General features: G+C 43.6%; 1 protein-coding gene across 2 annotated transcripts; it reads left to right on the forward strand.

Moving 5' to 3' along the window:
• The first annotated feature begins 220 nt into the window (after positions 1 to 220).
• On the forward strand, positions 221 to 25,927 carry LOC6619229 (octopamine receptor Oamb). Of its 2 annotated transcripts, none has more exons than XM_032721532.1 (7): positions 221 to 306; positions 1,041 to 1,469; positions 8,665 to 9,098; positions 14,226 to 14,517; positions 14,651 to 14,887; positions 16,108 to 16,630; positions 23,823 to 25,927. In XM_032721532.1, the coding sequence occupies exons 4-7, from the start codon at positions 14,266 to 14,268 to the stop codon at positions 24,746 to 24,748; spliced, it is 1,938 nt and encodes a 645-aa protein (XP_032577423.1). In that variant the 5' UTR covers positions 221 to 306; positions 1,041 to 1,469; positions 8,665 to 9,098; positions 14,226 to 14,265; the 3' UTR covers positions 24,749 to 25,927. The 2 variants fall into 2 exon arrangements, with proteins under 2 accessions (XP_032577423.1, XP_002043448.1); XM_002043412.2 differs by lacking the exon at positions 23,823 to 25,927 and adding an exon at positions 21,166 to 22,592.
• The last annotated feature ends 625 nt before the right edge of the window (positions 25,928 to 26,552 follow it).

A 26,552-nucleotide genomic window follows, 5' to 3' on the forward strand; every position in this document is an offset into this window, starting at 1 on the left:
TAATCAGACGTCTTGGCTCGTACAGCAAATATCGCATGCGATTTTATTTTCAAGCGACTGTTGCGCGCTGTTCAAAAAATTCTGCTTTTCTACCGAGCGCTGTTTCTCGTCCCGCTGTTTCAAGTTTTACTGTTCCAGCTTCCAACGTTTCCATCTTTCCATTCGTTCCGGAACGAACAATTTCGAACGAACAGTTCACGCTGAAAATTCAGTTCGTGTTGAAAATTCTGCCGCGTCGGTCGTGCCAATTCGCACGAGCGGAGAAAACTGGCCAGAACTAACGGTTCTTGCCGACGGCACATAACGGTAGCTAACAGTGTTGCGTGGGTGTAAGTGTAAGGGAGCGCTGTGTGGGTGTATGCATTTGCGCGTGTGTGTGTGAGTTGTCGAAGCGCCGAGTGCGAGTGCTCGTGATCGCGAACAACAGCTGTTTAGCACCATTTTGCGAATTCAGTTCCTGTTGAGTCCTCGATCGAAGCAAAAGGATGTTAGCCATACAATTGAAGTTATAATTGCAAATGATTGATAACCAAAACTAAAGCTCGAGGCAGCTATGTACGTGCCTTCTGGCCAAAAAAACCGAAATATTAAAATTCGCAATAAGCGCGACGAGCGAGTGAGTGCATTCATAATGAATTCGCGAGTGTGAGACGAGTGTGAATGTGTCTTATGTGATTTAATGGGGTTTTCTTCAGCGCCGTGCTAGTTTCGCCTAATCAAATCGCCCGCTTTCGTTCGTTCGTTTCGTAATTTCGCTCATTAGCAAACAATTTTCCTTGCTGTCGCCGAAACAAACATAGCATTGACAAAGTGCAATTTTCATAATTGTCCCGCTGTGACATTTGCACATATGCAAAAATAAATATTTCTGTTTATAGATGATGTCAGTCAGCAGATCAGAACTGCATTTCCTTCGCCTTTGTGTCCGCTCTGCTTGAGCAATGACAGCAAATAATTGGCTTGCCATAAATTGCCATTGCAATGTTGCCGTTGCCAACCAATGCAATTAACAAATAAAACATATTTCAATCAAATTCTAGCGCAAACAAACTATTAATTTCACAAAACCCGGCCTAGTCACGCCCAATCGAAAAGATCAACAAACCACCAGCACTGAAAACTAAGCACTCAAAACTTAGCACTGAAAACTGAGTAGTGAATATCGAAAACCGAATGCTGAGTATGGAGATTTTAGGCAAAATGCGTGCAATTATTCAACGCATGACAACCAATTAATTGGCCAAAGAAACCGAGAGCACACGAGACCCGCGGCAACAAGTCGATATAGCTATAGCTTTTGAAAATATATAGCTATCTGGTGAGCCGGTTAACGCCAGCAAGTGCATCGGAAAACCAGCAACAAACAAAAACTTGACCGATTTTCCAAGCGATTCGGTGACGGCCTCTCGCTAATCTCGCCCAGAAAACTCAGATCACAAACGCCATCGACATCGCGATGATTTATGCAGGTGAGTCTGCTCGAGTTTATGACACTTTTCGAAGTTAAACTAATTGTAGATATTTTAAGTTTGCATATTTAATTCAGATATCTCAGAAAAACACTTATTTCAACTACTAGAGGCAATACAAAAATGATATTTTAAAACCATTTGGTAATAAAACTATCATTACCCTGTTTAAAAATATATTAAGTGATAGACTTTTAACTATACCAGTTGCTTTTATTTTTTTTATAAAATATTATTTTCTAGTGGATACAAAAACTCCATTAATAGATTAAAAGCGTTAAGACGTTAACATTGATTTATTGGAACAGTGCAACTCATTATATTAATGCATTTCTTATGCTTGCATATGTACATTTTGTTTGCTGGTCAGGGGATCTACAAGTTGTATTCGAGATATTTGCACCCAAATAATGAATCGGTACCAGCAGAAACCCCGAAGCAATGTTTGGGCAATGAGAATGGGTATTAGTGCCAAACAGTACTGGCCATAAATCCATAGTCTCAGTTAATTACAAACCCATATCAACATCTCCAAAGGCGACGACGCAATTAGTTTGGGGGGAAAAAGGCGCGCGGCATACAAATTACGAAGCAAAACGGAAAAAATTCGTCAAGTGTTTTGTGCATTTTTGCGGTTTTATTTTATTTTGTTTTTATTTTCTTTTTTTTGCAAAGGGCTTAGCACGTGGCTGTTGACCGCTTTTGGTTACAGATTTTGTTTATTCACTTTCGGTAGCCTAATTAACTAAATTGGCTGGCTTGCTGACAATGGAAACCAAAGTGCGACCCATACAGCACTCGGCAAGAGTTCCTTCGTCCATCTTCCGAGTTTTCCGCCACCAAGTGTGCAGCTTAGCAGACACAAAGGCCAGTTGACAGGTGAAATGGGGGCAAACAATGGAAGTTGTTTTGACAGGGCCACAATGGACCGCCCGGGCCAATAACACGGACAGACTGGCCGACGGAAGGACGGGTTGCCAGCCGAACGGCTGGAAAATGTAGTAATAAATTAGGTTTTCAAATGGATCCCCATTTATTTCAACTTTAAGTGTGAAATTCCAGTCAGCCCGACTTTTATTTAATGCCACTCAGACATCCCTATATGCGGCTAAAGTCACGACTCGGAGGCATTAATTAGCCAGCTTTAGTTTATAGTATGCCTAAGTATAAGCGTTCTGAAATAAAGATACTTTAAAATACAACATTTTTATTGTTGTGTGCATTTCATAGTCTCTCATTACTTTATACAGCTACGTCCTTTTTGAGCAGATAAAACGCATTAGCTCACCATCTTGTTCCATCAACTTAAAGCTTTACATTTAACTATCACAGTACACTTCCAATAAATTCATATTCCATGTTGCAAATAAATAGAAAAGTGCGTTTCATAAAAGCAGTATTTGTTATGCCTAAAATGAATTATTAATTAAGTAAAACGAACACATTATTTTACAATGGAATTCCTCATAAAAATAATATAATTTGTTTCAAATAATGCTACTCTAAAAACCGTAGGACATTCCCATTTTGACCATGGTATTGAAAGCACTTCCAAAACAGTGTTCGTGTGTCCAGCTATGGAAATCTTCACGCCTGGCCAGGCACAGGGAGCTGGAAGCAGGAAGCAGTGCGAAGTGGGAACTGGGAAATGTGAAGTGGCAGCCGAGCTGGACGTAAACATAATTCTGTGCTTTGTGCAGCGCTCTGTAAAGGCATTCAAATTGCTTCCTTGTCCAGCGGGCACAACAATGGCAAGCTACGTGCATAAGCCACCGAAACCTGAGATTCTTTGGCCCAGTCGAACACAAAAGAGCGTCAACATAGAATTGTGCAACCAGCGAAGCAAATGACTTGCCACTCGGCCCGAAATGCAGGGGAAGCCCACACGTACTTGGTAGTAAAGCAAAACGAAATAATATAAAACAAACCAAACCAGTTGAAATATATTAATGGGGCGGGCATGAGATTGTGTTTGCTTCCACTTTCTGTGTGTGTGTGTGTTGGCATTAAACTTGGCATTAAATAACAATAACCCGGCAATAAAACGAGGCGAAATGTGCAGGAGGTACCCTTTCACTTTCAATTGCCGACTCGCACTTTTTCAAGCGTGTGCTTCTTCGTGCCACTTTGCCGCTTTATTGCGAATTATTCACCTCGCTACTTGCAGCTTGGCTCACGCGTCGTATGCGTAATGGGGCCCATGTAGGAACAGACGGGCGACAAGAAAACTGCGGCAAACGCACGATATTGCGTATACGGCGTGTAGGCCCCGATTCTGCCGAAAAATTGAGTCTTTTACATGGAAAGTACGTATCTGTTTAATGTACTTAACACTCAGGGAGCACTTTTTCGCTGCCTCTCTCTTGAGACGCTTTTTTTTACATTTTATTTGGCTTTTCCTAAGACGATTATTGTATTTTTGGCGTTGCTTAGGTGGGTAGCAATCAGAATTCCCAGGGTCAGATCTAGTAAAAGTTTTGATTGACACGCAGTGGCCTGCAAATTAACAGCTCATTGCAATGCAGCCACAAAGTGGGGGCCAAATGAAGCCAATAGCCACTGGCCGGAAATGAGTTCACTGCTCGTGGCGAGCTTAGCTCTTGAAAAATCACCTAATTCATTTAAATAAGCAAGAAGGAGTCGACGCCGAAAGCGGGCCAAGTCCATTTACGAAAAAAGGACCTTCCATCCAACTTGGGCAGCCTGAAGTCACCGACTTGGCTTTTATCTGCAGAAGTAGGATGCCTCGTCGTCGTCGTCGTCGAGTCGACAAACTAATTTAAAAATCCACTTGCTAAGCGTTTCCCACCTCCGAGTTCCATGGTCCATCGACCGAAGAGGGCACTCTCTGGGGCCAGGGCTATTTATTTTTTCATTCCCTCCCTTTTATGATGATTTCGCACTGCGTGGAAATAGTAGAGCAAACATTTTAGCCCTCGAGTGTTTAAATATAAAACGGAAATGAGCTTTACTCCAGGTCCTTGGGCTCTTCTACTTGCCATTTTTTTTTTTTTTTTGCTTCTCCATTTCGAGCGAAACGTGCCAAATGAACTGAGAAGCTAGAGTCTATAGGTTTATTTTAAAAAGCTAATTAATGACTGCAAATTTCTTCGCCAGACACTTTTGAATTAATTGCACACCTCCACGACTCGGAATGGGACCAATTCCATCCGAGAATCATGCAAAGTGCCAGACACGAGCCATGTTTGGGATTCCAACGCCCAGCAATTCTCGAGCAATATCGTAGATAAAGTCGCATTTGCGATTGCATCGCAATCGAATGCAAAATAAAACTCATATTTATATTTTGCGTTCTGTGCTGGCAAAGCAATTTATAGATTTGATTTCAATTGTTTTGTCATGTTGATTGGCAGTCCGATTCGGCAACAACTCATAGTTTGGCAGCCAGCAATATATATCTGTTCGATGTCAAATGGCAGATGAGATGAGTTTCTCATGCGATTGTACACCGCTCGATTCCGCAGCTCTGAGCTCTGACCCCGCCAAGTTGAATCGAACTGAATGCTATTGAAAACCGAATTGATTTCCTAGGTGTGTGTGGTGGCTGTGTAATTAATCTAATTTGCAGCTTGCCTTTGGATCAGCATTTTGTGTGCTTTTGTGTGTGCCATTACGTGCGTGTTGACAAAAGTCGAGCGCTCATGCCACCACTCAATGAACTCCTGCAGCTGTTCATGCATTCAGCTCACTGGCATTCATTAGTTAATTGATCATGCGTGGCGAAATGTGGATAGATTCGGGCCTTAGACCCATACACACACAGCCCTTTTTTACTGCAACAGGGCCGTTCTTTTATGACAGCATAAAACAGAAACACAAATTATTTTGCTCATAAAAAAGCAAAGCTGCGCGAAACTAAAATACAAATGTGCAGAACCGACCGACGAAAATAATGCGACATAGACAGCCAGAAGCCGACGTAGACCGACATGCCATACCAGGCTTAAAAGGAAAGTTGGATGCACACACATATGTACATATGTGTGAGGAAGGTCCTGGTGGCGGACTAGGACGATTCCAGCGAGAGTGTGTGCAAACAGAGAACAAAAGTGCCCAAAGCGTTTTCACAGTCAATTTTGTATGTAAAGGCAAGACAAGACAACGGCTGACATGCTAGTTGGGGAATGGGACTGGGATTGTAGAATGTAGTAGATGGGTATATGGATGAGGATTGGGTCTGCACATGGAAAGCGGGAAAAGCTGGGTTTGGCTTAGTGTAAATTTTTATATTTCGTTGTGCATGGCACATAAAACCTTTTGTTAGACGAGCTGCATGGGTGTGGGTGGGTTTGTGTACATTTAGGACGGCAATGAGCAGGAACGCCATTAACTACTCAAACACAAATGTGCTACTGAAATCTTTTAAATCTTTTTGCGAAACAATAACCCAGAAGGAACTAAAATTGGATTGTAAGTGCTTTATATTATTTTCTAATTCTTACTCGTTCACTTTGAAAACACTTCTTGCGATGAAAGCGCTTTCTTCAGTGCTATTTTTCAAAATAACCCAATCTTTTTTATTATACCTGAAAATGTCTTTACTGCGCTTATGTTATTCTTGACTTCGGCTGCCAATAATAAATGTATAAATAAATACTCCCGCTGTTTGGAATAATCCTATTTAACAAGAACAAACTTAGCATAAAGTAAACATGTCGTTGGCATAAAGGAAATCGCATTCCAGGCTTCGGCTGTTGTATTGCCCACTTTCACCTTAGCAGCAGTACAATAAATAGCCAAAGTGAGGAAAACAAACAAACAAATGACTTTTGACAAAAAGGAAACGCGAGGCGAAGGCAAATATAATGACACTTAAGTGGCCCTGAATCTCAATCTCTTTGCACTCGAGTGATTTTGCCTTGTCGCACTTGGCAACACAACAAACTTGGTCAACTCAACTAGATGAGGTATGTAAATGGTGGTTTTTTCTTTGTATTATATTTACCTTTTCCTGGCTACCATCTAGGGCATAGTTATCGAGCTGGACAATCATAAACATTATTACTGGCTAATTCAAAGGTCTGGACATATTAAATTCGTCTTTAATAAGTCTTTACGTGATTTATTCAGGGTGCTACGCCTTGGTTTGGCTGGTGTTTTCCACCTTTACTTCCGGGAATCCCCTTTATTTATGCTCCGCACACAAATTCACTTCGCTCTATAAGCACCAAATTAACTCTTTCATGTCTATTTGCTGGTAAGCCATTTTTTCCGACGTTTTCGTCAGTCGACTAATTAGTTTACCAGGCCACTGAATTGTGTATGCAACGCACAGTTTCGTTGGAAGTCACTCGTTTTCCGGTTAAGGATACAAAAGATCCTGCACATGACATGGCACATAACCATTTGCGAGTGTGGTGCACATTTCCAGCCAAAACCCGGTGGGTTAATTCAATTTAGCGAACACTAGCATAAGCGGCCATAAATGAGATCAGCACATTTAAATTTGCATTCATTTTCGCCATTTAATGTGATGGCAAAAAGAGAGAGGTTTTAAAAGGAATCGATGGTGTCGTGTCCGTCGGCCGTAAGGCCAATATGAATATATATTTATTAATATGTCCTGGGTGTGGCCAGCTTAAATTGGCCAGGCCTCAAAGAAGCGCCGAATGCTGAATGTCATTAAGAACAAGTTATGGTTATTAGCGGACTTCTGGCGAAGTCCTAGCCCTGACAATGATTTGACCTTCGCGGGCCGAAAGAAACAAACGCGTCGAAAATTTAAATGACGCATTCGCCACTATATCCAGATATAACTGCTTGACCGGCATGATTGGGAGTATTTCGGGAACGTGGTCTCGTTAAAATATGCCCATTAAATATGCGCAAAGGCGCTAGGAGTGACCCATGACTTATTCAATGTTTACAATGCTGTCAGCTGTTCCTTTCAATTCAATTCGGATTCGGTTTGGTTCGCATTGGTTTGGTTTGGTTTGGTTCGGTTTGGTTCAGTCACCATGGTCAAGGAACACGCTCAAGTTATTAAACATTGATTACCTATCGATTTTATTCTTGTTTTTGTTATTTTTCCGCTCCGGTTTCGTGTCTTTTGTGTTTGCGTGGAAGGGGAAATTCGGCACGGAAAAGCGAAAGATGGGCAGCAAATGCAAATTACCTGTGAAAATGCAATTTCTCATCTTTTCACAGTTGCCGCAACGCAGTTTGACATTTAATTTTCGGGACCAAGGAAAAGAGCATCTGGAAATTCCCCTGTCAAGTTGACAGCGTGTGAAATGGGAGAAACTGAATATATTCCGGGGAAAAGTGCAAAAGTGGAAGAAATTCCACCGAACTGCCGGAATTAATGACGGGGCGAGGCAGCGGAAAAGGCTTTAAGGATTAACACGCATCTGGGCTCCCCTGGTACGTGACGAACATAGTCATCGAAAGAGATCTGAAAGTTACCCTTCTTGGGGATCAGATTAATTTCCACAGCAGCCGTTATGCCGACAGGCTTATGGCCCACCCGAACCGACTAGCAACTATCCTAGCTGATCCCATCTCTCTCCGAAGACTGAAGAGGGTACACCCCAGCGATCTCCTTACCCGGAGGATAACATAACATATTACATTTTCTTTTGTACTTTATAATTAAGATACCACTTGGTCTCATTTATATTTATCACACATTAGGTTAAGTTCAGAGGAATTACTGAACGATTCCTTTTGAAATCTTAATAAATAGAATTAGTTACTCCAAAAAAAAAAAAAAAAAAAAAAAAAAAAAGTCAATCAAAATTAAGTTACTTGTCAGTTTTTGTTGAACAACTTACTTGTTTATTTATTTTCCGCATAACTTTTCAATAGAATGCAGGGCCTGTAAAGTTTTACGGCTGCTGCACAGTGGCTTACAAAAGTTTACTGCCAGGCAATCAGTAAATTCCGATAGCTTTTGTCAACCCCTACCCCTGCTATAAGGCGAGAAAAGCGATTGGAATTATTGATTGCCACCTAAGTGGCATGTAGACTTATCATAATCTAAAGTCCTTCTACCGATTTCAACCATCTGACGATTTTAATCTCCGAGCACATAAAGCAATTGACAGTTGAAAATTGCTCTTGATAACTTTCTAAGCTCACACTGCCAACTGGCATCAAGTGTTGACTTGTTGAACGAGACATTGCGTATACGCCGTGTGACTGATAACAACTGTTTTGTGTACTTTTGTTGCAGCTATTTCCTGCAGCTTATGTGCAATATCCTGCGGGACTCGCAAATAACTACCATCAAAATGTTGCTATCGCACTTGTTTGGCATGTAAACCGCGGGTCGTGTAAACAATAGTGTAAGCAGCGACAAAGCACTTCACGATTCGACTATTAGGGGCACAGACACTGACACTGTCACCCCGGAACGCAGTTGTTCTGCATGGAGACAACCTGCGGGTGCCGGGGCCCACGAGACGCACAGGAATCCACTAAAGCGACCGCATCGGCATCGGCAAAGGGATCGCTTTTGGTCCAAAACACGGCCATCATCAGCGGCAGTGGCCACCGGTTGCCAGGAACAACCGCAGCTTCAACATCGCCAGCCACATCAACAACATGGCCATAAAGCAACAGCTCTGTAATTCATGGTTACAACTACCCAACGAACTGCTGATATTGGTGAGTAAATAAACCTTGAACGAGGCGATTTACATGGGGTGCCAAGTCTCAGTTTGTTTACTTTTTGTACTCGAAGAAGCTGTCCATAACTTTTAAGTACTCAAAAATTTGTATTCCCAATCGAAATAATAGGATTTTTTAGATTAAAAAAGTTTTCACATTCAGACCGCAGTTCCGCAGGAAATTCCCAAAGATTTTTGGGATTTTTTTTGCTCGGATTTTTCAAAAATCATTTAAGATAATTTAAAAAAATCAAATCTTTTTTCGTCAGTTTGTCTCAGAAAATCTGGAGCAGTCAAAGAATTCAAACTGCGTTTTTTTTACTCTTAGTAAATATTTTAAATTTAATTAAATTTAAATTTCAGGGAGAAGTCCCTTCTATTTATTTTTAGAAACTTTAAGCATTTGGGGAGCTTTTTCCTTTGATGAAAATTTAAGAACTCCCTTTTAAGGTCAGGACTCGTTTCGCTTTTCGTATCTTGATTTCTCTGACAACTTGCACAAACAGCAATCAATCAAACAATTTGCTAGCGACTCTATTTACCCAAAGGACTTGTAAGAAATGGAATGCATGTCGCGCACAATTAGTCAAGCTGCTCGTAGAACTTGTGCTGTGTTAAAAATTTAGTTGGCAACATTTCCTGTTATTATTTCCGTTGCTTCTTGCCGTTGTGGCAAAGTGGCACGCACGTCCTGCCAACCCCCCGTGCACCTCATCAAGGAGTGGGAGTAGTAGTAGTCTGAGTAGTAGGAGTTTGGGGCACGTATGTATACATATGTCCCTTGCAAAGGAACAGTTGACAGTAGTCGTAGGCACGTCCTAGTTGTGTGGCCGTAGCTGTGTTGTTGCTGCAGCTGCACAGCAGCTGTCAGTTGCACATTTCGCCGATGGCAGGGCGAACGGTGAATTTGTCCCCAGCCTGCCACATGCACACGACTAGGAACTCCCACACCCCTAGGACCTCCCTTCCACACACCCATGTCCACATGAATGTTGCAATCAACTTTGACATGATGATGTGTGTGCGTCCGACATTGATTATCTTGTTTGTCTGTTTGTGTAGCTGCTGCAGCAGTTACATACCGTTGGCCAAATGAGCGGCAATAAATCGGATGAATATATATGTATGTGCCGCGATGTATCCCCAAGTCGGTGGGACACTTTTATGTGTCTCCGGCAGATGCTCGTAAAGCTACGTGAACATTGCCTCGCAAAACGGTGGACAAAGTGAAAAAGTGGGGGCTCTGCTAATGGCCCAACTACTTAACATTATCAGCCGGGCGGGCCATTAATTAAATTTTAATTACTTCAAGTAATTCCCACAATAAATCAGCTTTTGCAAGCACCCCAGCTAGAGCTCCTAGGACATCTTCCTGACAGGACCTCTCCAGATATCACTTGAGCTCATGCTCAGATCTCGGCCTTCGAACAAAGCCAGCGAACACATCGAGAGGCTTTGGCCTGTCATTTGCATTTCATTTTCAACCACGTAATTGTATTCGTACAGGGAATTTTCAACGCCTCAGGCCAAAGGCAGCTTGCCCGTGATAGTTTCGAATGTTAAAGTTCAGGCCTGACTGCCTCCATTTGGCCCAATAAAGAGTGTGGCGTTTGGGGGTGCCCCCTCTAATTTCTGCGAGCCATTCGCGCGCAATTATCAGAATTAAATTAAAAGTTTCTGCGGGAGCTGTCGTCGGGCAATTGCATTTGGCAGAAATCAGCAAGCCGCAAAATTGTTTTATCTGCGTGGGCGTGGCTGCTTTTGCGGCTGTGTGTAATGGTCCAGTTTCCGGTTTTTGGAATCCGGTTTCCGGTTGTGTGGCAACTGCAAATTGTTGCGAATTTTGCGTTTTAATCCTAATTTAGCTCATTTAGGGGCCGAAACTACGCGTCCAGCTAATTGGCGCCAACTTGATTTTTCGCCACAAATGTCGCGGTTTGTTAGCCCAAATGGCTTATCCGGCTAATGGACTTATTTAATAATCAATTTAATGCGAAAGGAGACGTGATTGAAGCTGATGATAACGCGTTTTCAATGCAAATTTAATTCATTTGTATTCCATTTCATAACCGATCATTTAGAGTTTACAAATAAACTAACTTAAATATAATCGGACAAAATCCGAATCAAATTGTGCTGTGATTGCCCTGTGACTTAATCAACTTGTTGCAATTCCCCAGGCACCTTGCAATTTATTTCACTGCCAACTTTTCACAAATCTGATTTGATGCAATTTCTCCTGTGGTTTTATTTTCTTTGCTCGGGCTTTTAATTTTCTCTCCAGCTTTGGCACACTAATTGAATTCAGGGTGTTTCCTCCTCGTCCTGCGAAAGAAAAGTTCTTTTATACAAATTAACCTCTTTCCGGGTCATTGTGACTGTAATTTAATATTTACATTGCGATAATGGAATTTTATGCTTAATTTGCATGCATAAGACCTGTCAGAAACACTGTCTCCTTTGTGTTTCCGTGAATATGCATTACCATTTGATTGCTGAGGAATGGATAGCTATTATTAAAGTTAGGAAAGTATGAGAAAAACTATTTTACTATGCGACAATTTTAATTTTAATGGGAAAGCTTGTGTCACTAAGAAGTTCAGGACGAAAGCTTGCAAATAACTTTACTTTTACCGTCCAAAATGAATTTACAAGAAACCAATCAAATTAAGATATTCAAACAGCTTCAATATACTGATGCTTTAAATTAAAATACATTTGGAAACTTAATTAGGATTGTGTGCTTAAAGTGAGTCATTTGCAGAAAATGAATGGGTAAAAGCATTTATATAAGTATGAATGATTCACGAAAAATGTGCTTAAACTTTGTTTACGCCTTTTGACATTTTAATTTCGTCTAAAGAACTCTGCTAACTTTTAATGCTGCGGTAATTAAATTTAATTTGCTTCAAAACGCCACCCCTGAGCTCGTACTCATTAATAATTTCCTCTTTATGTCATCGTCAACTAGGCGTATGCGTAATGGAACAAAAAAATGCAGAGTGCAATCAGCAAGTTGAATCTCTTGATACTCTTTCCAAAAATTATTTATTCTTGTCTTAATATTCAGTTTGTATTTTACTTTAATTTATTACATCGACATCTGGTGAAATTACCAGTTTGTTATTCAATTTCCAAAGCAACTCACTTCTCAAGGGTATTCGCAAAAAAGGGAATGCGTATACGCCGCGTGGGTGAAAAGCTTTTACAACTCGGTTTAAATGCCAATTATTTATTGCGCTCGGCAATTTAATGTTGGCAAATTTCGGCGTGCAACTCAATTTGGGCATTTCTCCTTATTAGCTGCCACAAAGCGAATTTCAGCATGCAAATTTTGTGCGCCAAGAAAATGCCATCAACTGCCGTCGAGTTTCATTCAGGAAGGGCTTCCTGCCACATCCCCAGGCCAAAATGCTTTTAAACTTTCCAACTGGCAACAATTTTCGCCGGGCAGGCTCCTCTTTGCCCTTTGCATTTTGTTTGTCATGTGAGTAATTTATGCGGGCCTCGTACACGCACTTCTTGCCCCGGATTGGCAATACTGCGGAATATCCCATATTCCCAAGTTTCTGCCCAATGTGGGGCCAACTTACATTAACCCTTCGTCGCCAACAAAGGTTGGCACTACCTTGAACTTAGCCCGTAATCAATGATTTGCCGGGTATTACTAGCAAATCGATATTGTTTGATATAGTTCGCTTGATTGGAACATTTGGGCGGCGAACACGTTCCCATGGCTCTCGCCTTTTGCGGTGTTCGAAATGGGCTCGAATATGCATTATTAAAGCGCTTTACAAAATACTAAGCTGACCAAAACACGTGTTGTTTAGCACATGTCCAAATGGCCCGTTGGGAACTTGGCAAACTTCGCACAATTGGTAGCAATGTGCCTCGCTCCAAAAAGGTGGATTAGTCTTGAGGCAAATGTGTACTTTAATCGATTTGTTGCGTGCCGTGAATACCCGGCAATTAGCTGGCCCAAAAACCGACCGAGGGATCCCTTCTCGCAGTTTTGGGTGCGTGCCTGGCAGGCGTCCGAACCATTAAAGTCAAAAATAATTTCAATTATTGATTGGCACCCCAAACATGCGCGTATATGGAATGCGGCAATAAGCTCGCTTTATGGCTGTTGATTGCTTGTTTAGCCGATTTTATAATTTATCGGGCATTATCAGCTATTTGAGTGCACTCCTCTTCATTCAGTTCCTCCGCAAATAATGAAAAAGTGCTGACAGTGCCAATTCGGCGGCAAATTCATTCATAGATTTCACCCAACACACACACACACTCACGCACACGAACGCATTGCAAACGAGCGTAATTAATTACGGCAATTAAATTGCAATGTGCAACTGCAGCTGAATACCAAGTACCAAGCAAGAAGCCGTGTGTACGGCTTCCATCCGCCGACTCAGAATATACATATATATAATTGACATTCTGTAGTATATATGTGCCAGTATTTAATTTTACATTATTGGCCCAGGTCAGCATCGCATAAATCCCAAAGGTTGGGCTTATGTTGTCTTACAAAACAATTAAGCAAATACGCCACCGGCATTGCGGCACATCCTCTTTTATTTTTCAGCCCTCCCGCTCATTCTGCCCATCTTTTTGTTCACTTCTGCCTCTAATTGCCCTATTTTTACATTTATGGCTTGGGGCGATTTTTCCTATCCTTGTAATGATACGTTTTTGCCACAGTGTACTTAAAGGGATAACCAGAAAAGCACCTCTTTAATTAACAAAAATGTGTATAATTTGTATACCAGATATACAAATTCTTTAAATTTCTTATTCTAAGGCCCAAGTTAATTGTTTGTATTTTTCCAATTTCCAATTATTGTCAAGCAATTGGCAGGTGTGGCTCAGTTCACATTGTTCCCAAAATAGAGTAATGCCTTCTGGTCATGTCTAACCCACGCACATTTATATTTCATTTGGGTTTCCTCGTTTAACGACTGCTCCATTCATTTTTGGACTATTTATAGGCCAGCCTTTTCATAAATTAATTAGGCACGCGAGGTCAGGTTGTGGCAGCAATTAGGCGGCCAGTCAAATGTTTTGTTGTGTATCTCTTTTTTTTCTAAAATTTCCCCATGTTGTCTGCTGCTGTCTGTTGCAGGTGGTGAACTCAGATACACACCCATCTCAAAAGTACCGCCATGAATGAAACAGAGTGCGAGGATCTCATTAAATCTGTGAAATGGACGGAACCAGCCAATCTGATCTCCCTGGCCGTACTCGAGTTCATCAACGTTCTGGTCATCGGTGGCAACTGCCTCGTGATTGCCGCCGTCTTCTGTTCGAATAAGTTGCGGAGTGTGACGAACTTCTTCATTGTCAACCTGGCTGTGGCCGACCTGCTGGTGGGTTTGGCCGTCCTACCCTTCTCAGCCACTTGGGAGGTCTTCAAGGTAAGTCCAAGTAGTTCAATTTCAATCAAGTATCCACCTTTTTTTAATGTCTTCAAGAATTATACAATATATAACATTATATATTATTAGTCATTCCTTCTTATTTAAATATCTCATACTTTGCAACCCTTAGGTTTGGATATTCGGCGATCTCTGGTGCCGCATTTGGCTGGCTGTCGATGTCTGGATGTGCACGGCATCGATCCTGAATCTGTGTGCCATATCACTGGACCGCTATGTGGCGGTCACGCGACCCGTCACCTACCCGAGCATAATGTCCACGAAGAAGGCCAAGTCCTTAATCGCCGGCATTTGGGTACTCTCATTTTTTATTTGCTTTCCGCCGCTAGTCGGCTGGAAGGATCAAAAGGTAAGTTGGGGGCAGCAACTGACCCACAATTGACCCGATGCGATAAATTAACGGGGTAAATGTGAAACGCGGTTTGTCTCTGCCAACGTTGAAGCCGAAAGGGCCGGCAAAATTGAAAGTCGGTAAACTGTTTTTAGCACGCTAAAGTCAGCCTCATAAAGAACAAAAGCCAGGCCGACAGGCAGGCAGGCGACCGACTGCCAAAAGTTGTTTCTATAGCCCCAAAACTGAGGGCCATTCTGTCATTGATACCATTTTGGGGTTGGCAGCAGTGGTTTCTCAACCACATCGACAATGGAAGCGACACTGGCTGGTGCTGAAGACTGCAATCCGGCTCATTTGTGCCAAAATTACCGTAAAACAAGACACGAATTTCGTCCTTTCGGAGGAAAGGACTCGCTTCTAATTTCGTCCCCTTTTCTGGGGACATTATTTGACATTATTCTTACGCAACGACACTGATAATGATGTGTTACACATGCCGCAACAAAATTGCCAACAAGCCGGGGAGCACAATTTATGGGCACCTCAGTCACTGGGTAATCAGATCGGGCAGGATTCACGACTACTCGTCTTTTGACCCTGCTCCAGTTTACGGTCCTGTCTTTTGGTTGTACTACTGCTTGTATTTGCCCAGCCAGACACATAAATCCAGTTTGCATCAAGGTGCCGATGATGTGATGGCTTCTCCATAGCTGCACATGCGAAAATGTATCCTTTCGAAGGACATTCCATACCATTCAACTCAACTGAATTCAATTCAATTCGATGTGATTCACAACTGCAGTGGCTGAGTGCAGTTAAATGGGCCACGTTTGAATGGCTGGCATTCAGCCCGCTGCCTGGCTGAAACCCGGTTAGCGAGTCGAGGCTGTTTGCATCGATTATTATTACGGCGGATAGTCAGGATGCGTTGGGTTGGGCAACATGCCCTGATTCTCATTCTCTGATGGCCCAACATGCTCTCACATACAGCTCGCGGCATTTATTTCGCCGGTCTGTTGGCTTTTTGTTAACGCCACCTTTAGCCACGAGTAATATTTATGCGCAACACGTCGGCGAATATCTCTGGCAATATAACCCGCTTTAAGTTGCATTTTTATTGGCTTCTTGGCGCCGTGAAGAGGGTGCCAGGACGAGGGTGGAATTTTAATGTGGTCCTCCGAATATCAAGTGTCATCTCATGATCCCATATCCATCTACTCTACTCTTCATTCTAGGCGGTTATACAGCCGACCTATCCAAAGGGAAACCATACGCTTTACTACACCACCACGATGTCAAGCTCGGAGGATGGTCAACTAGGGTTAGATAGCATTAAGGACCAGGGCGAGGCCTCCTTGCCGCCATCCCCGCCGCATATCGGCAACGGCAACGCCTACAATCCCTACGATCCCGATTTCGCCCCCATCGATGGATCCGCGGAGATTCGGATTGCGGCCATTGACTCGACCAGTACTTCAACAACCGCAACCAGCACGACGACAGGGTCCAGTTCGAGCATCACGGAATCGGAAATGGACCTCGATCTGCTGAACGCACCGCCGCAGAACAGACCCCAGACCATTTCCGGCAGCTGTCCGTGGAAGTGCGAGCTGACCAACGATCGGGGTTATGTCCTGTACTCCGCCCTGGGCTCCTTCTACATACCCATGTTCGTGATGCTCTTCTTCTACTGGCGCATCTACCGGGCTGCCGTGAGAACCACGAGGGCCATCAACCAGGGCTTCAAGACCACCAAAGGTAAGTCACATCCGTAGTTAACTGACCCAGCAACCACAACCACCAGCTCATTTGGACACGATTTGTTTGAACCTTGTCACCATCCGTTTGGTTTAACGTGTGCGTAGCTAACAGTTTGGTTTTGATACTCATCACTCTCTATATATACATATATATATATATATTTGTTTACTTACCAAATAAGTAACGTAATCACGTAGCTAGTTCCTTTTATTCAAGCTTTAATATCGATTGCTAAACAGTTTAAAATCTCTCGACGTGTAGTCAATAGTGTGACGTCCCGTTTGTCCCGTTTTATTTTGGTTATCCTACCGAAAAGTGTACAGATTCACACACTGAGCATTCCAGACACCCCCACAGAAACACCCACTCGACCTTGTCCTCGACCCCCTGAATAACCGTCACCCAAAGAGCATAAATTGTCGGGGAGTATATAACAACTTACACGGCGGAAATGTATAAATCGATGGCGCTAAAAAGAGTACCACTAAATTTACATTCATAAATAACTTCACGCACACATCCAAACATTTATATATACATATGTCGGCATTTTGTTTTTGTGTTTTGCACATAAATAAACATGATAAATAACCTGGAAATGAGTAAATTTATAAGTATACATATGCATATACACTTAGTGAAAGCCCATGCATTACAAAGTCAACCCCTTAAAACCAATTGAAAATAGAGTTCTCATTTTTATGTAAGCAAAGAGAGGAAAATACATTTTAAATAAACAAATAACTCTGTAAAGCACGGAGTAAATTAAAATCCTTGTAATTTAAATCCCCCTAACTATATTCAAATGAATGTGATAATAACTTAGTACCGTAAAGTCCCAACTCATAAATATTAATTAGCCTAGTTTACCCAACTAAGTGAACATATATGAACATATCATATATACATATGATTAACAAGCGCTCCAACTTTAAATTGTGAATAACCCGCTATGAACCTGAAGTACCCAATTGGCTTAACCAATTATAAAATTATATAACTCCTTACGAGTTCCAATCAATCCTTATGACCCGAAATCAACGTCCTGCACATGTCCCATTCCTTTTAAATTACAGCATAATATAAATCACATGCTCAAAGAAGAAGTCACGCATCATAATTAGCATTATATTCCAAGTTGGGCAAAAACAAGAAATCGATGAACGCCGAGGGAGCACATCAAACAAATCGGCTTAGATAAAATTGAGGTTGGGATTAAATAGGAGCGGGATTCCAGCAAGAAAATGGCAGACATGAAAGCGACCCATCGGCTAAGACGAAATAAAATATAATATGTCTTCCCTGTTAGCATGTTCTGTTTGCAATTTTCTATTTTCTTAGGTTTTTGTCGTTTCAGGCCTCACTGGTCCCCAAAGACTCTGTGGTGGCGATAATCCCCGGGAGCAGATTCTGTTTGAAGTCGGGAGCGCCCATTAGACTGGCACTGGGTGTTTATTTTAATATGTGGCCCATTACTTGGCCAGGGCCACAGCGCACTTTCTTCCGCGTGATCAGCTCATTGGGCACACTTCTCGGATATATTATGTCCCATTCTATCCATAGCACGCATTCGCTGATAATCTGCCGTAACTAAGTCAACCGACCGACCGACTGACTTCAGCGGGAAAATCAATAGCCAACCTTCGTGCCGCCAGTGCAAATCAGTGCTCCCCGCTAATTTATGGGCCCCACAAATCCTGCAGCTCGGCGATGTACGAGTATGCTACTAAATTGCATTTTAAAAGTGATTGCATACTTTGGGGCGCTGACTGCCGCCATATTGGAGTTCAGTCGCTTTTCAAAAAACGGAAGCGGATAGTGCATTTCGGTGCCACCAGCTTAAGACCACTGCTCTTGTCGACATTCTTGCTCCCGTTGCCTTGGCAGTTGTTATTGTTTTGGCACTGTCGTGTCGTTAGTTGGCGCCATTTTGAGCACAAAGCCCAGATTTGCCAGCAGCCCACACAGACACTCACACCCACCCGTTCTCTCACCAACACTGGCGAGAATCGTCGTGTGGCAGCCTTGAAATATGCTTTGTCTCCTCGCAAACAAACACACACACACACTCGGAGGCGGCTAAAGAGAGATGTTTACCCACACACCCACACGCGGGGCAGCTCGTTATAGTTTATGTGGATACACCGCCAGAAAATATAACTTAAACACATATTTCAATTTTACTTGTTTAGCGAAAGAAATTTACTTTTATTAAGTTCTAATCAGTTAAGCTGTTTATGCCTTATCCTTTAAATATAATTAAATTGTTTTAAGCCATTTGATGATATCAAGACAAGTCTGACATTTATTTAAAATTTAATATATAGATATAATATTAATTTAAAAGACTTTTATTCTATTTTTCCTTTCATTTATGTTCTATCAATCGAAAATTTCAATTTAAAATATTCCTTAAAGGAACTTCCCATCAGCGCGTCCACTCCCATTATTTTGAGCCCCATATGAACATGGGCCACTTGGCTGTGCGTGCACAACGTCGGAAATCGCTCCGTGACACAATGCGGGTGGTGCTGATGCTTTTTGTCCGGGTTTCTCTATTCTCTATTATTTTTGGAGGTAGGTGTGCCATCCGGCCCACGCGCCTTTCTCGTTTTTCGTGGCTTTTGAAGGTAATCAAGTTTCAAGTTCAAAACTTGCCGAGGTTCACGGCGCCGACCACGTTGAGGAGGTCACTGTTATTGTTAGGCCTTAGAAATTTCAGAAGTGTGACCCTGGCCCCGTGTCAAGAGCAGAACGAAACGGAAAGGATCCGGCAACTTTGGTGCGAGCTGCCCCTGGCAGCCAGGCCCAACTTGAGCCGAGTCCTGGGCCTTGACTTGCAGCCACACTTGTCTTCTGTCCCGGCCAGGACATCGTCCAAAGGTCAAAGGCTGGCGACAGTTCTCGTAGCTTGCAGGTCCGCGTATAATAACAACTGGCGGCGGACAAATCAAAATCGGCAAATTACCCCGCAGCACTCAGACGCTATATTATTATTAAATGCCATTCAATTAAAGGCCACACAAAGACCGGTAAAAATGTTGCGAGTGAATTGTAAATGCTGAATTAATGCACGAAAACTACGGCTCTCAGTGAAATGGAAATGGTCGAATGCGACCCAGCATTTCAATGTACATTTATGTGCAGGGATTATCCTTAGTGGCGGGCGAAAGTTATACATTTATTTAAATCAGCAGCGCCGCAGGATGCGAAACATCCCGAGGTTCGGACAGGATCCTTGGAAATATAAAGGCTTTCGCCGGGATTGCGCCTGCACATCCTGGCATATTTACATACATTAGGATATTTCGTTGTATATTTGTATACAAATTGTTTGTTTAACTTTTATTTTTTGGTAGAGGGAAGGGACAAAGAGGGGAAAACAAAATCAATAGTGTATCCCTTTTTATTTACCGAATCCTGCATATGCTGGGTTTCTTGTTTGTACACATATTCCTTTCACCCACTTCGTTTATTCATAGGCGAACCATATTTGTTCTCAATAGGTTTAATATGGTTTATGCAAATAAAAATGCGGCATGCTTCGTTTTAAATTGAGATAACTCTGGGTACACGTGTATCCGCATATGGACCAATATTTATTCAGTTCACAACTTGGCAATGATAGCCCATAACAAATGGGCTGGTCCATTTAGCCTAATTACGTAGGGCAGTTTTTGGAAAAATTGACAATTGAGAAATTGGTTTGTTTCCTCCTCTCCTATTTTTTATTCATATCCATGGGGTATAGCATTTCAGTTCCATTTTCAGTGCTTAGATACCAACCAACCACCCCTTCCGACCAATCCCACATAGAGTAATAAATAAAATTAGGCTAATAAAGCCATTCCCAGAGGGTGAATAGCTCGAAACGATAAAGAAAAAATAGACCCTACAAATAAACCACAATAAATTAAACGACTTGTTTATAACAATTAATTACCGACAATATTTTGCATTTACAACTGATGTGATCAATATCCATAAAACCCAAGTCCCCTGTTCAATGCCTGGTCCTAGATAAATTTAAATTGAAAAAACCAAAACAAAAACACTTAAAAATCTCCAATATTTGTACGTTTTCATGAACTAGATTTTTATAATGGAATGAGTCCCTTTTCTCTCTATGAATAATATGTTTGTATTTACAAAAGTAGAGCAGCATTTTATTATACTTAACTAGTCGTAAGTTTTTACCACCATTAAACCTATCTCAATGTAACAGTTTGTAGTTAGTTAACCGCTCTTCGTGAAGTGTCAGTCAACAAATTTAATTTACCTTACTCAAGGAGAAATGTATCTTGCATCTACTTAAACGATTGTATCTAACTCAAACACCTCGAACCAACAGCCAACAGCAGCCACAGATCGTCCATCTAACCACATGTCCATGTACAATACAAGCTGAATGTCCAACATCCATGTCACACACTCACACTCAGTCCAAAGAAACCACCAAAACCACCGAAATTAATCCATGAGAGGTCACCGCGATGCAAACTCCGCCAAATTGCACCACTCACTAATTCCAGGCAGTCCCCGCGAGTCGGGCAACAATCGAGTGGACGAGTCCCAGCTCATATTGCGCATCCACCGAGGACGACCTTGCTCCACCCCCCAGCGCACACCTCTCTCGGTCCACTCAATGTCCTCGACTCTCAGCGTGAACAGCAACGGGGGCGGGGGTGGAGCCGTGGCCTCGGGACTGGGTGCCTCCACCGAGGATCACCTTCAGGGAGGCGCCCCCAAGCGGGCCACTTCGATGCGCGTCTGCCGCCAGCGACACGAGAAGGTGGCCATCAAGGTGTCCTTTCCCTCCTCCGAGAATGTCCTCGACGCAGGACAGCAGCCACAGGCGTCGCCACACTACGCGGTAATCAGCAGCGCCAACGGACGACGTGCCTCCTTCAAGACGAGCCTCTTCGACATTGGCGAGACCACCTTTAATTTGGACGCAGCTGCGTCCGGTCCCGGAGACCTAGAGACCGGACTCTCGACCACCTCGCTGTCGGCCAAGAAGCGGGCAGGCAAGCGCAGCGCCAAGTTCCAGGTGAAGCGCTTCCGAATGGAGACCAAGGCAGCCAAGACGCTGGCCATCATTGTGGGCGGCTTCATCGTGTGCTGGCTGCCCTTCTTCACGATGTATCTGATCCGGGCCTTCTGCGACCACTGCATCCAGCCGACGGTCTTCTCGGTGCTCTTCTGGCTGGGCTATTGCAACTCGGCCATCAATCCGATGATCTATGCGCTCTTCTCGAATGAGTTTCGCATCGCCTTCAAGCGGATAGTGTGCAGATGCGTCTGCACCCGCAGCGGCTTCCGGGCGTCGGAGAATTTCCAGATGATAGCGGCGCGTGCCCTGATGGCACCGGCAACATTCCACAAGACCATATCCGGATGCTCGGACGACGGTGAGGGCGTGGACTTCAGCTGACTAATCGGCAGCTATGAGCCGAGTCCGCTGCAAAGGAGCTCCTCCCTGCCGCAGGAGGCGGAGTGCTCCGCATCCGTGTCGGGATCGGGACGACGAATCCGGCGGGGAGGATTCTGCAAGGGACGCGTCCTCTAATGCATTTTGCTCTTTTGATACTTTTGTAAGCTCCGCCAGACGCAGAGGCAGACGCAGTGCATCCCACTTCTCAAAACTGTCAGTATTCGCATTGAACGACGTTGTAACTGTATGGCAATAATTTTCATGTATTTACCTAGACCTAAGGCTACGTTTAACTATATAGTACCATACCTACCACATGAGATACAGATACAGCATTATGAGATACGTAGATTAGACTTAAGCAGACCATTGTTTTCAGTTCCGATGTGTATGTACATGTATTAGTCGCTGAGGACACTCATTCGCATAAGTTAATCCAGATATTATATATTGAATGTATATGTATGTGTGTATCGCAGCAGGGTAAGTCGGCTGCGTTTTCAATAAAAGTAAAATCGAACAAAACAAAGCGAAAACCAATCAAAGTAAGCACAAAAGATAAAAACAAGTGCCGACCACGAAGACAGAAATTGGCAAATACCAATGGGCAAATCAGAGGTATTGGTTGACATAAGGTCAACATTCTGTGGCATGACAATCTTATACCCTTTCAGTTGTTTAGTTTCTTTTGTTAGGGATATATATAGGTCACGATAAACTAGCTATACTAACTTTAGTTTTCCACGTCATTGAAAAATTGAACCCGGGAACGTCTTAGCCCTGGACAAAGTTGGAAGTTTAATTTTGTTTGTTTTTGACACCTTGATTTCCTAAACATTCTTGCCAAACTTTATATTAAAGTAACAAACAAATAATTATCCTTATCAACCAGAAAATTAAAAAAAAAAAAAACATAACATAAACTTCCGAGAATCCCGGCTCATTCCAACTAAAGTTGTTTACTTCATTGTTGGATTTTCGAATCCCCCTTAATAGCAATCCAATTGATTGGGACTTTCTTTGCCGGTCACTCCCACTCAAGTTGACTGCCTCCAATCCGCATGGTCTACTGCCCATCCGAGTGTCCATAAACTTGGAGCAGACTTAAAGCCCTCGAGTGTTTCTTTGACAATAAGCCAGCTTTTAATGCCGCAAACGGAGACGCAACAGTGCCAGTAATGGCCCGGCTGAAATATTTCATTATTGCGCCGATTATTCATTACTCGTCGCGGGTTGAGTGGAGCCAAGTAATGAAAATGTATTCAGCAGTTAAACGTGCGTATGAGTAATAAATGCAAAGCAAGGCGGAGGCAGTCAACATATGCGCCGGATGAGCGAGCGGGAAAGCAAGAAAGCGAGGATTATGCAAATGGTTGTGTTAATGAAATAAAGTTCGCTTTGAAAGCGGCTTAAAGGCGACTACACTCCATGCCAAGAACATACAGATTGGTGGAGGGGAGTGGAGGGGGAGAAACACCGAAACGAGGACTACGACAACGTCGAGTGCTTGTCGCGTTTATGGCGCAACATTTGCATAATTACGCGTTTAATTTGCTAAAGTGCAGGCAGGCTGGCGAGCTCTTTTCCAGTGGGCCAAAAGCCGTGAAGTTGGCAACGAATTCCGAGCGCGTGCACCAGGGCGTATGAGCGATATTCAACAGAAGTGGGAGAGATGGGCGGGGGAATGGGTGCCAATATACAACACCACCGAAATGTAATACTGCTTGTACTTATATGTTCTTCCTCCTTAACCAGGTTCCAAGGGCATCGGTTCGCGCTTCGAGGAGCAACGCCTCACATTGCGCATCCATCGAGGACGAGGATCCAACCAGCAGGACTCTATGCACAGCAACGGGAGCACCCAGAGCACCACCACCACCCTAGGCACCCCCTCCCCGGAGAGATTGTCGAAGTATGCCACCAGGCGTCTGCACCACCACGACAAGATCAAGATCTCGGTGTCCTACCCCTCCAGCGAAAACATCAGCGAGCTTGCCGGCCACGGGGATGTGGGTCACGAGCGGCGGCAATCGGGAAACGCACTGTTTGCCGTCCACTACAACGGCACCAATGGGCGGGAGTCAACGGAATCGCAGCTCTACCGACAGCAGCAGCAGCACGGCGTGGCCAGCTCATGCTACCTGCAGGTGGGCAAGGGTCTGACGGAGTTGGCCAGGCGGCAGAGCAATACCAGCGAGGCTGGAGGATCGGGACACTCGCGTCCGGCCAACAAGAAGATGGGCAGGCGCAACATCAAGGCGCAGGTGAAGCGCTTCCGCATGGAGACCAAGGCGGCCAAAACACTGGCCATCATCGTGGGCATGTTCATCTTCTGCTGGTGCCCCTTCTTCACCATGTACATCATCCGGCCGTTCTGCCAGGACTGCGTCGATCCTCTGCTCTTTTCGGTGCTCTTTTGGCTTGGCTACTGCAACTCCGCCGTGAACCCCATGATCTACGCCCTGTTCTCAAAGGACTTCCGTTTCGCCTTCAAGCGGATTATCTGCAGGTGCTTCTGCTCCCGCCAGTCCGTCTCCCTGAAGAGCTCCCGGCGCGGATCTGACATGTCTGCCATTCGGATTCGGGCCCGAACGCCCAGCATAACGCCCAGTGCTGCGGCCCACAGTTTCGGAGACGAGAGTGAGCTGCACCATTCCGAGATGAGCAACGACCCCAGGTGACGATCGTTTGGGCCCAGCTCGAGCTCGCAAAGCAGCTTGGGCGGGTTACGCAAGACGAGCCTCAAGGTGCCCGTCTATGAGATTTGCCATCCGCTGGTCATGGAGACGGCCTGCTACTCGTATGTGGAGGCCACCACCGATGGATCCGCCTCCTGCTCCGTGGGCGGTGGCAATGGAGTTGGAGGCGGAGGTGGCGCACCGAAGCGAACGCAGTTGTAGCCGCGGGAGTTAATGGCGCTGCGTGGAACGGGAACGGGGGTGATCCCCTTGCCCGGAGGGCAGCGACCAAGGCGCGTGGTTCGCATCGAGTATAGCGATGCAAGGGTCTAGGATTTGCCAGCTGAGATGGCTCACTGAGGAAGCAATAGAAGGTAAAGACTGCTTTTCCCGAAACTAGTTTCGTGTTCAAAATAATTCATAATTTAGATGCAAACTGTAAAAATGTAGAATTTAAATGTAATAATTTATTTGGCCTGGAAAAATTCATTTTAAAGAAGATTTAATGTACATCATGCAAATATGACCAAGAAATTTAAAAAAAAATATCTACCGAAATCAAATTTCTCTGCAAGCATTTAATTTAAAATTTCAAAGCGTCATTTTCCACAGTGCAGAACTCAGGCAGCTTAACCGACAACTGAGGCAATCCTTTGACATGAAAGGAGGCCGTACGGATAGAAAGCAACCGCTCCTCCTGCGGATTTGGCCTAGCTTTGAGCAAGAGCCTCCGTAAGCCAACCATTCTATATTGTACATAGAGAGCAGGTGAAGTCTGCATCGACTTATATTCGTAGCCTAGGATGGCCAAGTGGCGGTGAGATGTGTGTATATATAGTCTAGCTAGGATATCACTGGCGTTTGAGAGTTGTACCTTTTAACTTCCGCATGAATATTGATATCTGGTTGTTACCACTAAGCAGAAACCAAATGTTGCTAAGCGCAAATAAAAAACATTACCCAGTGCTAAACTAGTAAAGTGTTAATGTTGTACTCTTGGCCCGAGGAGATTATTCCGAGATATATCTGTGTCCTGAATACATGTTAAATGCAATATGCAATAAACGAACCCTTTGCCTAACAACCCAATGTATGCATATATACTATAACAATATACGTTCCTCCAGTTAAACGTTATGTGTGCTACAAATAAAGGAAGTTTTATTTATTCGGCAACCTTAAGTCCGATTGTCTTTAAGTTTCTTGCACGGGGTCTTGAAGGGAAAACGGACAACTATGGTTTTAATTAAGCGGATGTACTCCAAAGTCGCCCCCAAAGGCAGAAGGGCAAGAGGTGAGTGCGATAAAAGAGTTGCAGCATAAAGAAATTTCCGAGCTGCCAGCTACAAAGGCCAAATTAAAAGCTGGAATGCCCGAGGCACTTCCGCTAACTAAATTAAAGGCTAAAGTGAGTGAAAGTACAGTGCGGAACGTGGCCAGAAGGGTGGCTAAAATTCAGGTATGTACTCCAACACATTCCATTTGATTGCTCTCCCTCATGCGGCCGCATAAAACAGACAACGGCAAATGAGTCGACCCACTAATTTATGCCCCGAACGGATATTCTTACTAACTAAGCAACTCTGCGGGAAGAATACCCCAACCACTCGCAGAGAAATCCAATTTATTTGCTTCACTTTCCGCAGCAAGAAAGTGTTTTATTTGATGGAAATCAATTGATAAAAGGCATTAACTTGCAGCCAAAGTTTCAGAACCCACTCCACCAACCATTTGGCCACCATAAAATTGGTCGGGAGCAGATAAAGTCGACTGTTACACCCAAAGTTTGGCTATTAATGCTAACAAG

This window comes from Drosophila sechellia, chromosome 3R (assembly GCF_004382195.2).
Source record: "Drosophila sechellia strain sech25 chromosome 3R, ASM438219v1, whole genome shotgun sequence".
Lineage (NCBI taxonomy): Eukaryota > Metazoa > Arthropoda > Insecta > Diptera > Drosophilidae > Drosophila > Drosophila sechellia.

What these genes read in the sequence shown, in the direction of transcription:
- LOC6619229 (XM_032721532.1), top strand. Translation starts at nt 14,266, where the DNA reads ATGAATGAAACAGAGTGCGAGGATCTCATTAAATCTGTGAAATGGACG. An exon ending in CCACTTGGGAGGTCTTCAAG is followed by an intron (nt 14,518 to 14,650) that starts GTAAGTCCAAGT and finishes TGCAACCCTTAG; the next exon opens with GTTTGGATATTCGGCGATCT. An exon ending in TCGGCTGGAAGGATCAAAAG is followed by an intron (nt 14,888 to 16,107) that starts GTAAGTTGGGGG and finishes TCTTCATTCTAG; the next exon opens with GCGGTTATACAGCCGACCTA.